At 39.7% G+C, this 16,194-nt stretch overlaps 1 protein-coding gene across 18 annotated transcripts in view; it reads right to left on the minus strand.

Moving 5' to 3' along the window:
- Nucleotides 1–45: 45 nt before the first annotated feature.
- Nucleotides 46–16,194, minus strand: part of madd (MAP-kinase activating death domain) — a 41,206-nt gene continuing 25,057 nt past the window's right edge. For 6 of the 18 annotated variants that reach the window (XM_088414079.1, XM_088414080.1, XM_088414078.1 and 3 more), the window contains 16 exons: nt 15,073–15,123; nt 13,441–13,544; nt 13,211–13,294; nt 12,779–12,937; nt 11,998–12,118; nt 11,761–11,823; nt 10,848–10,968; nt 10,444–10,549; nt 10,235–10,345; nt 10,058–10,165; nt 9,807–9,971; nt 9,644–9,716; nt 8,635–8,741; nt 4,113–4,182; nt 2,469–2,515; nt 46–1,719 (listed from right to left, as the gene is read on the minus strand). In XM_088414079.1, the coding sequence (XP_088270205.1) occupies nt 1,606–1,719; nt 2,469–2,515; nt 4,113–4,182; nt 8,635–8,741; nt 9,644–9,716; nt 9,807–9,971; nt 10,058–10,165; nt 10,235–10,345; nt 10,444–10,549; nt 10,848–10,968; nt 11,761–11,823; nt 11,998–12,118; nt 12,779–12,937; nt 13,211–13,294; nt 13,441–13,544; nt 15,073–15,123 (1,604 nt within the window). In that variant the 3' untranslated portion in view covers nt 46–1,605. The remainder of the gene's footprint in view (nt 1,720–2,468; nt 2,516–4,112; nt 4,183–8,634; nt 8,742–9,643; nt 9,717–9,806; nt 9,972–10,057; nt 10,166–10,234; nt 10,346–10,443; nt 10,550–10,847; nt 10,969–11,760; nt 11,824–11,997; nt 12,119–12,778; nt 12,938–13,210; nt 13,295–13,440; nt 13,545–15,072; nt 15,124–16,194) is intronic. The other 12 variants (XM_088414072.1, XM_088414086.1, XM_088414076.1 and 9 more) reach the window with 7 other exon arrangements.

The raw sequence follows: 16,194 nt of genomic DNA on the forward strand, positions 1-16,194 counted from the left end.
TATCTGATTTGTTTCTTTTCCCCCAAAGAATTAAGAACACACAGCTCTACTCTGGACCACTTTATTGGATGGCTCAAGCTGTATATACATCATCAGATTTTTACAAGTACTCCAATTACTAGAATAGTCACACTTGGAATTTCTTTTCTCACAAGACAGTAGCCAGTCAACACAATGACAAACATTTGGAAAGATCACATGATCATCAAAGCTTTGTCCCAGTTCCACACTGAACTTTGGATCCAGGCTTAATGTGACATAAAATGGAATTAATGGAACTTCCTACTTATGTCGTTACATACAGTCAATGGATAAAAATACAGGCTAATACCAATTGCTGGATGTGGAATTGATGGAACTTCCTGCTTACTCACATATATACAGTCAATGGCTAATAATACAGGCTTGCACCAATTGCTGGATGTGGAGAAACCACCAAACGCACACGCACAAAGTTCAGGATGAGCCATCAGAATCTATTAAGGGGACATCTAAGACCATCCAGAAAAAGTTGTAACACCGACAACGTTCACCGCTTTCTTGGTGAACTATATTGGAAGATGATGGCACGGTACCAGTCAAAAGTCTGTAAACCCCTCCTAAATGGTCTCACTGAAGCTAGTACCTCTTGATAATGCAGAGGCGTGAAACGGAGTCATTCTAGACCATCTACATCATTACCCAGACTGACGAAACACCAAATGTTCTGGTTCAACACTTTTTTTTTTTTTTTTTTTTAAATGAAAAGCTAGAGGGTCTTTCCAAACCTCTGACTGCAACGTGGCCATGCAACCCATTAACTCAAACTTAATAACCCAATACTACAGAGTATTCTTTAATGAGTTTTTAAGGGGTGCTTCTTGTTTACTTTGAAGGTCGCATTCATCTCGTTAGGGAGAGCTTTTCTACAGTGTGACCAACCTACCAAATGAATGCACGGATCACACGTTAACAAGACATTCACATCACACAGACGTCATATCACACAATCGACAAAAAAAAAAAAAAAAAAAAAAAATCTGACATTGTTCACCCCGCGAAAGCTTGATAAGAAATGGCTAACGTCTCTAATATGTAAGGGCATTTCGTTTCAGAAATATTCAGCAAAATGTACGTATATATTAAATAAATACTATATACGTAAATATATATAATATTTATTTCCGAATGGTCCGAGTAACATGCTTTTGAGCAACAGCAGAGCACAGACGAGGTTACAGTGCAACTAGAACAGCAAAAATCAACCCCAGCGGACTGAGCTAAGAGCAAAAGTTAGCAGAGAGCCACGTCACAGTAAATGAGTACGCAGTCAAAGTAAGTTCTATGAGGGGAGGGCTGTGTGCACGGGACCCGCATGCACCTGGTTCATCTAGAAAAAAAAATACACCTGGTGGCAGAGCAGAAGACGACAGACGAGGACAAACCTCAGAACGAGTATTTACACGACATCACAGAGCACTGAGGGTCGAAAGCAGGCCAGTATTTACATAGATTTGTGTGCTTCAATGTGACAGGGATTGTCTGTGGTGTTGGAACTGGAGTAGAGGCACATGGATGAGGAAGAGTAAAGGGAGGGGGGGGGTATCCATGGGGGCAAAGGGTGCACTAGCTTGGGAGAGGTCGTGGCGATAGAATCTTGGCTTTTCCGTCCGTCTCCTTCCCCTTCACAGCTGCCACGTAGGAGAAAAGGCAGAGGACCGAGTAACAGATCTGATGTGCCTGCACAACATGAGGACGGGGAGGACGTTAACTCACCGCATAAAATGCGAGCAGCGTGAAGACGACTCTTGACATACATGTTGCTAGTGAATGGGAAAATCGAGTGACTGGTCGATCATCTGCAGTAAATGTTGCTCTTCAATTTAGAGGTTGGCAAAGTAATCCCTGGTTTTTCGCATTTAATGGGGAATGAAACCCCTCCCACGCAAGAAGCTGACCAAATGTGATTAAAAAGGAGAATGTACACTTGAAATTCCAATTTAGTACAAAAGGTCTCTTCTGGCCTCTTGTGCTTGTTTGACTCAGAGACTCAGAGTACTGTTCTCACCTGACTGGCCACTCAATCTGCCAATCAGCTTGAGGGGCACTCCTACAAGACGCGAGCATTCCTACAAGACATGTGATTGTCTCCAATCGACCAACGAGGGCAGAGGTTGTAACCAACTCGCGCTTAGAAGTTGAAATCCACTCCTCCGCTCATTGGTGTCCGCGTCATGTGCCCCTTGGGCTGATTGACAGGCCAGTCAGGTGAGAAGGGTACCGTACTGCTTTTTTTTTTTTTTTCTCAACCCGCGACGCGCTGAGGGCGTGACAGGGAAGGCGCATAGTAGCGAGGGATGACTCGCAGTGTCAAAGGTCTTGTATAATGGAAGTTCAACTTTTTGGAGCTTTTAACCACGTTAACCGGCTATGTAACGCATACTGAACGACAGGTGCTGTGGTGCGTTAGCAGATTGATGAGGACTCACCATGGGGGTCTTGTACTTGTGGATCACCACTTCTTTAGTTTCAGGAACTATGCCGATGCAAGAGACAGAAGAGAAATTCAAGGGTAGCAGGAACTTGAGTCAGTTCATCTTTGAAAGCTTGCCTCTTTTTTTTTTTTGAAATCTGACCATGCCTTTAAAATATGTTGTGAGCCACTGATGTCCCCCTCACCAGTCAAAAATGGACACAAATTAATTTCAGGGGTTTGAAGCCAATTAAGCATGCTCTGTGTGCATAAGTGTGTGAGAATATCCAAGTACAATCTGAATTTACATCAGAATGCAGTTTGGACTATTAAGGGCAACGTAGCCCACAAAAGTAGACGGATAATGTGTTTGTCAAGAGAACTGCTTCAGATATTAGAAGGACAAAAATAGAAGATCATTTTTCTCTCCGCCCCAATGAAATGAATGTGAAAAGGACAAGACGAAGAAGCGGTTACGCGATGCCCGACATATTTGGCCCCAGTCTTGACTTTTCATTAGTAACTGAACCCATAGCAGAGAAGAGGAGGCTGAACAAATGAAATGTTAAACCTCTTCTCTCAGCACTCCAAAAAATAAAAAAAGGGGGAAAAAAAAAATTAGGAAGATCTCCCTTAGCTGTGACAAAAATGGCTAATGAGAGAGATGGAGTCTGGGGTGATCTCCCAAATGAACCGCAGCTGATGAGGGGAGCACAGGACAGGAAAACGAAGGAGTCAAAAGAACAGATATTGTGTGTAGAATTTGTCTGAATAAAAAAGGTGACGACACTTTACCTGCTGGAGAATGAAGGTTTTCATAGTGGCAAAGATGAGGGCAACATTACAAAATCAGCACAGAGACACGGCAGTAACCCAGCCTGGCGCTTCACTTCAACCTTTGGAAACTATTTCCTGTTTCCCTGCCTGCTGCTCACAACACCCAACAATTCGAACTCACTTACTGTCCTCCTTCCACAAGTTTGTTCGGTAAACCTGGACCCATCTCACGCATAGCAGCAAAACATTATAGGCATTACTCCGGTGTTCACTGAGCTTCAGACAAGAGATGTAAAATTAGGTTGATTTATCCCTGCTTTCGATAGATGTGTTTGCATTTATGCCTGGGTTGATGGGTAGCCATTATGCTCAATCCTGAATGCTGTGTCCAAAAACTTAGGCGGAGTACGTAATGAATAAAGATGTCTTTGTAACTAATTCAATCCGGTCCTAACACATGCTGGCTTTCTGCAGGTCAGACAAATTCCTTTTTCCCCCCATTCAAAGTGAGAAACATCTGCTGGAGGTTTGATCAAGGGTGAATTACAGACGTATATTTTTGTTCTGTATTCACTGTACCACAGCGTCACATAGATTTTGATAGTAATTGATCATACCTCTTTATGATACTTTTAATGCAGGCAACTTACACTATACCGTGAGACATTTAGGATTTATTCAAGCGACAACATTACATTGTTTATTTCTAATATTGTTTCAAAATGAAAGATCCCCAGTCCAGTTGTGCACCATCAAATGTTTCACGTTGTCCATCAGTCTACTGCTCACGTCCAATTTAGTGAACCCTTATTAGCTCTTTGCCATAAAGCTGAGTTACTGCCGTGCCAAGTACAGGCCTACAATCAATAGATGGTGTAATTACCAAATTCCTCCAGGACAAAGACTCCCTTCACTGTATTGCACTTTTTTATGTGACTCAGCTCTATGAAAACCTAAAAAAAAAACAAAAACAAAAAACAAAACAAAAAAAACACAAGACAGAACATTATTAACTTAACAATACTGGATGGAAGTTCAAACTTTATACAAAAAATATCCAGTTTCAAACTTGCCTTATTCACTATGAAAGGTAAATTAAAAACGCTACATGTAGAATGCAAAGTTTTTAACAGCAACGGAAAAAAAACAAAAGCACAAAATGAGAAGTTTCCATGATACATGGGCAACAGTTACAGTAAAAGCAGTGCGACTGTTCAAAGCTAACAACTACTTGATGATGAAGTCACATAAGAGATCAAATGACTTTCAATTTGAAAAGGTAATAGAAGAGTATTCATGAGAAGCAATGTGGCCCATTGATGCATACATGGAATTTTCATATGCAGTAAAAGCGAAAAGGACACACAGCTACAAAAGTAAAAAGGAAAGCTAGAAAGCAAAAAGGAATCCTAGAAGGTGTTACTGCTAAGAAGCAAACACAGCAGAGGTTGTGTACCTTCCGCTCCTTGCAGGGGGAGAAAGCATGGGAGAGAAATGGTTTGGATTATTATCGGACAAAAGAGCACAAACACTCAATGACACTCTGGGTGGGCACTGCCCACAGGAGCTTTGTACAGACTCGCTTGAGAATTGAGCCGAGAGCATCCCCTAACCGGCGCGGAGACAAAAAGCGGACCGACCGTTTGACTAGGGTCTTAAAAAGCTGGCTTCACCTTTGCTTTCCATTCCCCAGAGCCCTCCATGCCTCCTCCTCCAGCAACGAGGGCTGGCACACACTCGTGCGAGTACAAGCGCAAGACGATTCGTGAAGGCGCTCGTGACGGACGCTTGGTTCCTAGAACTTTATGCGCTTGGTCCTTTTGGGTCCTAAATGCTTGAGGGCAGGGGTGCCCAAACGTTTTTGCCCTGGGGGGAGGATTATAATGACCAATGATTACCTGGTAATCTATGGTGGGCAGCCAATATATCTCAGCTACTGATATATTCAATTAATAGTCGTTCTTCTCCTAAGTAATATCACTAGAATACAAAGAATAAAATGAACGAGGAAGGACAGACACAATTTCCGAGGAGTAACCGGAGTGAAGAATGAGCTGCCTGCCAACCGTCTCCATGATAGTAATGAGAAGGCCAGTCATTGCTTAAAAATAAACTGTACCTTAACATGTCATTTATGACACAAACGGCCTTGGATTGCTTTTATTTTGAAGTCGCTCCCAGAAGCATGTTCTTGACGACTGACAACTTGATCCGGCACCCGATGAAACGAGACAGTTTTTTTTCTCTTTCCCGACTGACGTTCTTTTTTCGGTTTACTTTTTTTCCTCATGTAGTGCAATGTCACATGGTCCACCTTGGCGGGCGACCAGAGAACCGCAGACGACGTAATGAGCACCCCTGCTTTAGAGAAGCTATAATTTACAATTGGACTGACTCCCAAATCATTTTCTAGCTTTTGAGCACAATTAAAACAATACACAAATGGACTGTTAATGAAAGAGTGAAGACATGAACAAGAGCAGGTAGCTGAATTAAGACTAGTCTTGTGGAAGCTCTCAAGTCAAACGTGCCTAAACAAAAACAAACGATTTGTTTGATTCAAACAAAATAGAGGAGAAATATGCATCAAAAGTTAATTAAGGTGAAGTGCACAAAAAAAAACAAACGGAAAGAATTTGACTATTTCCTCTTTCTTTCGATCAAAGTCAACGCTTGCCTAATACTCTGATAGTTTTGAGATTGTACTGAGTGATATCTGTGGGGTGGCATGTTTGTATTGATTGATTTCTTTGTGCTGCTCTCCTCAGAACAGTCATTCTGTTCAGTATTTACTAGAAATGGGATGAGATCTTGTGAGATCAGGACAACACGAGATGTCTCGTCACTGCACAGCACAAGATCCTTTTCTTTTGGCTGGTTTTTTTTTTTTTTTTTTGCAATGGCGTGCACAGCAGAATGCACGGCTTGTTACTGCTGTGACAAGAAAACGCCACCAAGCGTGGTAAGACTTAAAAATAAACATTACCATACCGAATAATGTATGGACACGGATGCTTGCATTTTGATATGAAGGCTTTCATTTGGAAGTTTTTACTGGAAAATGTGTCATGGCCGTACAACGATACAAACAACACAACCTTGTCCAGAAATCACATTCAATCACCAATTACCTTGGTATTTTATTGTACGATGACTTTTTCTAGCAATCAGCGCCGCCTCTAGAATGAATCAGCCACTAGCTAGCAGCGTCTACGGCCGCTGATGAGAGCAGTTGAATAACTGCACGCTTTGACGCCAACAGCCCGACTGTTGCCGTTCATACTCTTGGAAAAACCAGACTGACTCAAATGTGTGTTCTTCGGTTCTGACGTCACTTCATCTCAACCAAAATGCATGGAATAAGTATAGTTGATTATTAAAAAAATATATGGTTGGTCATTCACAACTAAGTGGAAATGGATTTTTTTTTTTTTTTTTTTAAACCAACCAAATAAAAAAAGAAAGAAACCATGTAATTTGATTAATGCCCAGTCTCACTATCTGCAGCCATACACAAGTAGTACAGGATGCTCCAGTTATTTTTATATCATCTGTGGCGATATATATATTTTTTTCAGTTAAAAGAAAACTATGGTAAATTATTCGCAGATATGACAAAGACGGTTTATAAACACTGAAAAAAAAACTGGTCATACACCGCAGGCTAACAGAAGCTGTATGCATTTTGCTAAAGTATTCAGTATTAAAAAAGATTTCAGCTATAGCTGAGAAATGAGCCTGGCTGTTTTATATTTACATTATTTGCACACTAGATTGTTCATTTCAGTGAAGTCTTCTCAGTATAAATAAAACATCTTGAAAACTGGAACGGTTATGTTAAGACACATTATACAACAAATCTTGCAAAAATCTTGTCTCGAGTCATACTCGGGAACTCAATCTTGTATGACATCTTGCCCTGTAGAATTTGCATTTCATCCCATTCCTGGCATTTACAATTAGTACGGCATACATATCTTTTTTTTTCCAGATCAAGTACAACAAGTATTTACATTTCTGTAATTTCCAAAACAAAGTACCACTAATTGACATCCATTATGTCTTGCGGCAAAGATAACAATCTTTCAACTTAGTTATCTGAAAACATATAGATTTTGTTGATCATGGTTTATTTATTTATTTTCATCACATTGGATACAATAGAAATTAATGTGGGGTGCCCCAAGAGTCAAGTTTAAGTCCACCCCAGCTTAGATTTTGCATACTGCCCCTTGGGGACAGATCCGAAGTCAAGGCAACAGCTCATAATTATGCAGATGACAATATTTTGTGTCACCATGTTTCTTGACGACAGAGGCCCAATAGATGCCCAAATATTATGGACAAAAATCCCCTAACTGATTTTGGTCTGAGACAAAGTAAGATGAGAACCACAGCAGTCATTTTACTGGCATAGACAGCACATTTGAAAAGCCTACTTTTTTTAAAAGTGATCATAGGAAGAGCAATGATGACAGATGCCGGCAACAGCTTTAAAACAAAAGCATATCAAATCAATGATGCAGAATTTGCCCATGTATTATTTGGTAAGGGAAAGTTTATTTTTGAGTTGGCCTTCTCACTGCGTCGGTAGCGTGTTACTGTCTTAGATAGATAGCATGAAGAATTGATCCTGTGGATAGCTTCCCCTCTTCCTAACAGTGTTCACATAAAAAAATGTGTATCCATAGTACAAAATATGCCACAAGCATTTTTTTTCCCCATGTAATTTAGGTATTCAAATTCCTCAAGACTTTTGGGCCGTAAATGGTTTTGGAAAAATGGTGCTCATTATTCCGTTTCAATGCGCAATAAGAAACTCTTTATGAAGGCTTCTCCTTTTGTGTCACCAATCCATCCTAACTGACTAACTGTGCTGATGTGAAGACAACATCATGACAATGTTTGAGGGTCCAAACTTAAAACGTTCAGGTTGCTACTGAATAGACAATTATTAATGAAAAGTCTTTGATCAGTCATCAGTCTTACCGCTGATGCACAACACAAACATCAACACTTCATTTCTTCCCACACAGTAAATGAAAAAGAAGATTTAGCTCCCAGATGCGAAAAGAAACGTGGAGGGATGTGTTTGAACCTAATATTGTTTTGAGAAATGCAAGCATGCAGGCAAATACACCAACACGGAAAGAAAACAGCTAAATCAAAAACGCAAAACACAAGTTCTTCCTCTGAGGAATATATAGCAAACATTACTACCTTTTAACTATTTGCTAAAAAGTAGTCAACTCTAGAGGAAGATGGTTACCACGTGAAAGAAATAAGAGATGAGCAGAAAGGCATTGAGTAGGATGGGATGAAAACCCGAATACCATGAGTGAGTTTGTTTTCATGCCCTTGTGTGAAGTATGAAGCCTCTTTCTGCGGTGGGCCGTGCTACTTACCTGACTGTGCATGAACTTCAGGTTGATTCCTTCTAATGTGACCTGCAGTAATCCTCCCTCACCCGTTTTCATGTCTTGGACAGGAAACTCTCCACCGAGCTCTGGACCTGATGAAATCAAGTCCAAATGATTGTGCTTAGGACAGACACAACAAACTTAGAGGCTTACCTACATTTTTTTGGGTTGTAACTGTTGACTATTAAAAATAAATGAATAAAAGACACACAGGCTAAGTCCGAGGTTGTATTTGTTCATCTTTTGACTTGGATTTCATAAAGATTTTGGACCTGTGTACTCTGGCAAAGGTTCCCAAATGAGGATACGAGTACCTCTGGGAGTACATGAAGTCACTTTGGGGAGGGGGGCGAGGTTTTAAAAAAGGTTTCTGCAGGTATCAGCAAATGAATTGTTCAGTTTTCTTTTCAAATTAAGATCAAATTAAGTACTGTTTCCAACTTCCCCTCTAAAAATGCTTTGTGCTGGTTAAGGGAAAACTTTGCTGAAAAACCTTATCACACAAGGGTACATCATCACGAAAACCTTAAGATTGCACCCGATACGAGGCACCCTCTGTTTATGTCATAGCAGAAAGAAGATTAACTAGCTTGCACGAGGTAAAAAGAATTAAAATAAATGTGCGCTGTAGTTTGTGTTTTTAAACAGATTGTTTTGTATTTTTGCTCAAGAACCGTTTTCTCTACACATATTAAATGTAACTGACTGTGTTGGCATAAAATTAGTAATTGTGCATGTGGGACATGCATTATGGGATTCCCATCCATATCTGGGTTACATCTCCATTGTAGAAATTGAATGAATTGCTTCCTGAAGAGCTTCCTGGATCGGGTGCTCAATTCTGAATTGACTTATTAGAATGGTTGCAGAAGCCTTAAAAACTAGTATAAACCATATTTTGTTCTTATATTGGAGTTAAATCTGATTTTGATCACTTCTACCTCAGTCATGCAAACATTGATGAGTCCAAGCTCCGAATAAATCAGACCCTTACCTGGTTTGGAGCTTTGCTGTCTAGCTGCAGCTCTTTCCATACTATCTTTAACACAGTAGTAAAGTTCACGACACTAGAAAGCAGAAAAGAAAGCAATGCGTCTTAAGAGGAGAAAAAAATATTGTGCTTAGCTATAGAAAAACGGACGTGATAGACCTAACACCTTTTTGGTATAGAACTTATTGAGTTGAGTTTCTTGGCCGTTACGTCTCCAGAGACATAAGACCTTGGTCTTAGGGCAGTAAGTCATGTTGATTAGCTTCTCGTACCACCAGCGCTCGTACACTGTGCCAATGTTGCTGCGTAGGACTATGCAGTCATCACATACCTGAAACATGAGTGAAATGTGAAACACCTTGTAATACACCTTAACAACAGGACCAATTATATTATAATATTAAAGATTATGCAAACCTCCATGAAAAAAATGTCCCCAGTGGTATCAGTACCAGCATGTACAACAAACGTTTGCTTCTTGATATGACGGCTTCCACAGGGCCGGATAGAGAGCTCACGGCCATTCTAAAAGTACAATAGAGAACAGTGATCCACAGGAGCTCAAAGACTACATTAGGAAAAACAAATGCTGACCATTTCAGCCAATTTGTCCAGCAACTCATTGATCTCTTGGCTGTAGGTAAGGCCAATGTGGGACTTGCCCATCAATCGCCTTACTTTCTTCCTGATGTCATTTTTGCTCACCTAGAAAAACAGTGAATAAGAAAAAACGGGAATAATTGTTGAATGTATGGAGGATCAATGCGACGATTACGTGCTGTGAAGCAAATTCTGAGTCTTACTTTCAGCATGAGCATGTATGCAATCATGTTGTGCAGCAGTGTAGCCAGGAGTTTGTCCTCATCATCCTCCAGACGCTTGCGGTCATGTTCTCCAAGTGACAAGTATCTATTGAAACATAGACCAGTAATGTACTTTGGGTAAGCCGTGAAGGGTGCATTTATTTGATTTATAGTCTTCACAATTTATTATATTGCATTAAGAATTGAAATAACACCCACCGAAGGAAAGTCCACTGCAAATTTTAACTGTTAACTCATTTCTGATTCTTTGCTGAAGTCACTTATGCGGTATTCTCATAAACATGCTAACTAACTGATCAAACTATGAATAATGAGAAATCAAAACAGAAATAAATCTTGACTCATGCTGAATAGTCATATACTGTGTGTATCACTTTTCAAACCTTTCAATCATCTCTTGAGGTCCTTGGTCCAAACCCATCCCTTCACGCTCTAACATGACAGCATCCAAATAGGCATCCTCCCAGAACTGCACCTGATCCCACAGCGTAGACCGTTCCTTACCTATATAACCATCACATAGTTCAAAATGTGCAAAGCTTACATGCTGACACATTCTACAGGACAGTTTTCAATAAATAGTCACTAATTAAAGCCTCATAGACCTACCTGAGCGCCATGCCTATAAGAGAGTTTTGGTAGTTTTGCAAAAGGTTTCTGATAGGTGGTGGTGGTAAGAGTAGAATAATGGGGGTAGATTGGTGGTGGGTTCGTTTAACAAAACAGAATGTTGTTGTAAACAAAGGGTCCCCTGTATCCTATGAAAGTTACTGGGTGAAGTACGAAGTGGATTCACACAGTAAGCAGAGAAGGCTTGGAGAATGCCTGTGTCTACGTAGAGATGATTGCCGGTTGCCATGTGGATGACTGAACAAAGGTGTTTTCTCATTACATTGTTATCAGTTCTGAGTGTCAGCTTTAGACAGAGATTGCAGCTTTGCAAATGGAGCTCCAAAGCGAGCGTGCAGGCATCAACTGTATTGTATCAGTTCATTATTTGCTAATCATTTTACAGCCTTGTTTGCATCTGTCAAATAGAGGCTAAAGGGGTAAGTAATAGGAAGGACGTTTGGATAGCAGCAGTGTAAAAAATGCAAGTATATAAGCAGAGTCATATTTTAGAGATTTCTGTGCCTTATCAACTAAAAACAATAACAACATGCAGCTTTGGTTTAAAGACAATTGATCGAGTGAAGAAGGAGTGAAAACATGTTATATTAAATTAAGCACTAGACTTGGAAAACAACATTTTCACTTGACACAAAGGAAAAAGCGCCACAGCAAGATTAGCCCTACTTAGCGAAAAGGTTTCCATGGCAGCATCCTCAAGTTGATCCCAAACGGAGCTCTTATCGCGGCCTGGAAGATTTTCCCAGGAGAAAAAAGAGGCGTGAGGGAAGAAAAGCAGATGGGGTTAGGGCCATAATTGAAAAGTGTTAGTGGCAAAAAAAGGAGTATAGAGCAAAACACAGCAAACAAAAAACCACGGGGACAGAGACAATCAGAAGTGATTACAACTCAACGTAAACATACCCAGCAGGCCTTCACAAAGATAGATCCTCATACTGATGTCCTCCATTGGTTGAGTAGACATCCCTTTTGCTGTCGCAGCTGCCTGTTCTTTTGTGCCCGCTTTTAGTGTGTGTGTCTTCCCCTAGTAAAACCAGCCAAACCAAACGCATTTTATAACATCAAAACAATGTCAGCTTTAAAGGTGGTTCCTTCCATCTTCATCTTTTTTTTTGTACATCATGCAGATGTTACTGAAATGAGAGTTCAAGATGAGCTCAAATCTATCATTTAGGAAGCGCAATTGAAATTTTTGAACTTGCTTACATACTCGGGCCTGACTGACATGTTTATTTTTTTAGTCTGATGCCACTATTTTCCAGCACACAATTTAGATAACCAATACCTCAAGAAAATATATACAGTAATGAATACATTCATGTTTTGACAACAAAGACATGGATTACAAGTCGAGCATTTGACTGGTTTATAATAACTTGTCATTTGAGATTTGTTGAGATTTTTTTATTAATTTATTTAGGTGTACTTAATGACTAACACCTGTTACCTCCTAAATTTCAAATGCTTGATAAAAATGAAAAACTTGTGAGTGACCGCACTTCCCAATTCGCCACTTTCGTAAGTGAGGTCTTCTGGAATCAACACTCTATGGCAGAGAGCAAGACCTTTAGCTCAGACTTGAGTAACTTGTGTTTACTCAAATCTTTGTTTAAAAATTAACTCATAGAAAAAAAAAAAAATCAAAGCAATGAAATGAGTCCTGAGTCATAATTCTTGAACTTACAAACACTGAGCTGGTAGCAGGGTTTGTTTCAATCTCACTGTCAGAGAGGGTCCCTCTGGACTGGGCTAAGTGTGATGCACTTCTCCCACCCAAACCATCTCCCACTGTGCTGCTCAGGTCACTGTCAGCACCCAGAGTTTCTCCAGAACTATTGCTTATCTACAGACAGACAGACACACACACACATAAAATACATTGATTTATTCACTCTATTAGTGTGGCTTAAAATGGATATTCTTTGACTCCCATAGCCATCGATCACAACAAATTAGTTTTTAATATTACAGTATGTTTAAATCAGCGATTTTGGTTGACAACTACTGAAGATGGCATGGTGGGTTGATAATAACTATCATTTAGGATGTAAAATGAATATAGATACATAAGACAAAGGCATAAGGCACTACAGTATTTGAGTTGGTGTTGCCCTACCACTGTGCTCGCCTCTGAATCTTGGCTGGTACTTCTTGTTAAGATGGGAGGTTCAGAACTTGTTACAGATTCTGTGTCACTCTTCTACAAAGATAGGTAGAGCAAAAAGATTGCGAAAAATAACTCAGCATTTATGTCGGCATCATCGCAGATTACACCAGCTAACATGAATTGTTTTTGACCATTATGGATTCTATTGTAAGTGTATGTATTGTACACCATCCACTGACCTGAGACCCGGAGGTGACACTGAGACCACTATCAGCACTCATCTGAGATTTTTTCTCCTCTGCATCATTCACCTGCGGGCGCTGCTGCTTTGCCCCTTCAGCCCCTGCGAACAAATACAACTGTTGGAATATTATCAATAGATCTTTAGGAATCTTACCTTGCTGCGAGTCACCCATTTCAAAGCCAACATTGCCCATCAACAACACAAGCAAAATACCTATAAGTATACGGTCTTCACTTTATGTAATCAGTAATTTAGGAGGTTCATTAACTGATACTCATCAGAGAAGATAAAAGTTGATTGTTAAACCTTGAATGGAAATTTCCATTTTTCATCATTATTCTGCACAATTGAAATGATCATTTTAGTTACACCATTCACTAGGGACATGAATGTCGGGGCAATATTGGGATTCCATTAATTTTTGGGGGGAAAAAACAATGATATAGTTTACTTGGTAAACGTACAGTATTAATGCATGATTTTAGATTTTCTTGAAAACTGGTTGAAAAACTATACTGAGACATCATTTACATTGTTGTCTTGCTTTATCTGTGCGGCGTTGTGTGAGATGGTGACAAAGTGTACAAACATTTTTGAGAAACAAAAGGAGAATTGTTGAAATATTAAGTGAAAAATCAAAGACTGTGAAATTTATTTTTTAAAAAAAAGGGCGGACTCACGTCGTTTTGCTGAAATCTTCTCATCATTTCCTGTATCCACAGATACAATTATTGCTGTTTTTGATGTAATTCATTTTGTCATTGGAACCCCTATATTGTACGGTTTTTAAATCATGTGAATGGTGTGTGTTCAATAACCTATGGATACATTCAAATATAAATTAAGAAACCTCAAGAGGACCAAACATTGAAGCAATAGGGAGCAAGCCCAAAGTGCAGTAAAATTGTGAAAAACAATCACAAATGAAAACAAAACTGCAAAAGCGTGAAGCCGTGTAACACTCCATCACAGATCGCAACATTAACTCTTTGTCAGTGCTGCCGATGAGGCTCAAGAACACACAGACACAGGCAGTTAGGCATGCCGACAAACTGATAAACAGTAAGTGTAATTAGTCTGTCACCTTTGTGGAATATGAAACATTTAGTCATTTTGCAATATGAAACATTAAAAAAAGGCTTCAATCATATCTAATAAATTAATAAAAATAAAAAGGAAGACATAAGCAAGAATAAAGAGAAGGAAAGGCCAGCATGTATAAATTTATAGTAATTTTGATGTAGGGTGTTACATTAGAAATAGAATGAGGTTGCTAAAGTCTGTAAACTACTGTATAGCATAACATTTTACATGCTTGTAAAAGACAGGCTACAATATGAATTGACAAATTCTGACTGCTCAGACCATCCTTGTGATTTATGAAGCCTAGACTGTAGGCAATAAACCTTAAGAAACTGACTACAATGGGTCTATGTAACATATAGAGTATAACGTGTACATTACCGCCGACTGTAAGTCAATATCATACCATTGAAATGCCTATGCAGCATATTTTAAGTTCTTTTGATAGGTAAAGACATAGTTGACTATAGAAAGAGAGAGGGGTAGAAAAAGAGTCAACAACTTAATACCCCAATCTTTTTTTTTGATGTGTGAAGTGTCTTACTCTGTGGTTTTTCCATAGATTTTTGCTTATCCTGGTGCTTGCTCCACAATTCTACCCAAGATGCATTGCAAGCAAGGAGAGAAAGACAGATAGTCAGAGAGCAGGTTGAAAAAGTATGTATGGTGGATGAGCATTGAAAGCAAAATAAAATAAACATAAACTTAAAACAAAATATGACACTTCAGAAGGACAGCAGTAGAATGTTTTGTAATGTTTGCATATAGCTGCATAACAACCTGAAATAGGTTTTCAAGTCGTGTCCATTGTGGGAGGTAGCTACGATGGTAACATTACAACACACTCAGAGCACCTGGAGAGCCACACCGACGTCAGAATGTGCTCTGACTCAGACCATAGAACAGAGGACATCCTTCATAAATTGAAGTAGTTTGGCTCACCAGTAAACAGATTAGAGCGAGACGATTGTCTAACTGGAGAGGAGCATGGAATGTGGTTGAAGGGCTGACAAGCCACAAGGTGAAATGGCCGCAGTTGCGAAAGATGGGATGCACATATCATAGCATTCTGTAGAATTGGGGGTGCAACTTCTAACAGGAAGTGAATGGTTGCAAGGTCGAAAAATGTGTCACGCTACTTAGCGTGACTGAAAGTGTCCCTGGCATACAGGCCCAGAGAAAATTTGCCACAGTAATCTAATTTAAACCAATCACTGTAATTGCTGTGTTGGCCATTACTCAACTTAAGAGCAAAATGAAAGTACTGTTTATTAACTGGGACTGTTTCCGGGGAGTTGGTTTCCACAATCCATGCTGAGAGCAAAAGGAACTGCCATATTCTAAGTGTTGTCGGAACCTGCAGTAAAGGCGCAAGCAAGCGGTAATTTTTCAAATGATGCCCATGTGACTGGTTTAACTTGGCCACTACTGCAGATTTAGCTTTGGAAAACCAAAAATAAAAATACATGCATTCAAGGTGCTGAGAGGCTGACGACAGACCTCTTGGGAGGAGGCAAACAGCGACACAAATGTTTTGGGAAGGTGACACAAACGCAATCCGAGCAGGGACACAGCGCGACACAGTATTCCAAACATTTTTCGTTTTACTATTGAACACCTTTTTGATTATCTTATAGTAAAGTTTATTTTTAAATATGTTGGATAT

The sequence above is a fragment of the Hippichthys cyanospilos genome, chromosome 4 (assembly GCF_059441005.1).
Source record: "Hippichthys cyanospilos isolate Australia breed blue-spotted pipefish chromosome 4, RoL_Hcya_1.0, whole genome shotgun sequence".
In the NCBI taxonomy this organism is placed as follows: domain Eukaryota; kingdom Metazoa; phylum Chordata; class Actinopteri; order Syngnathiformes; family Syngnathidae; genus Hippichthys; species Hippichthys cyanospilos.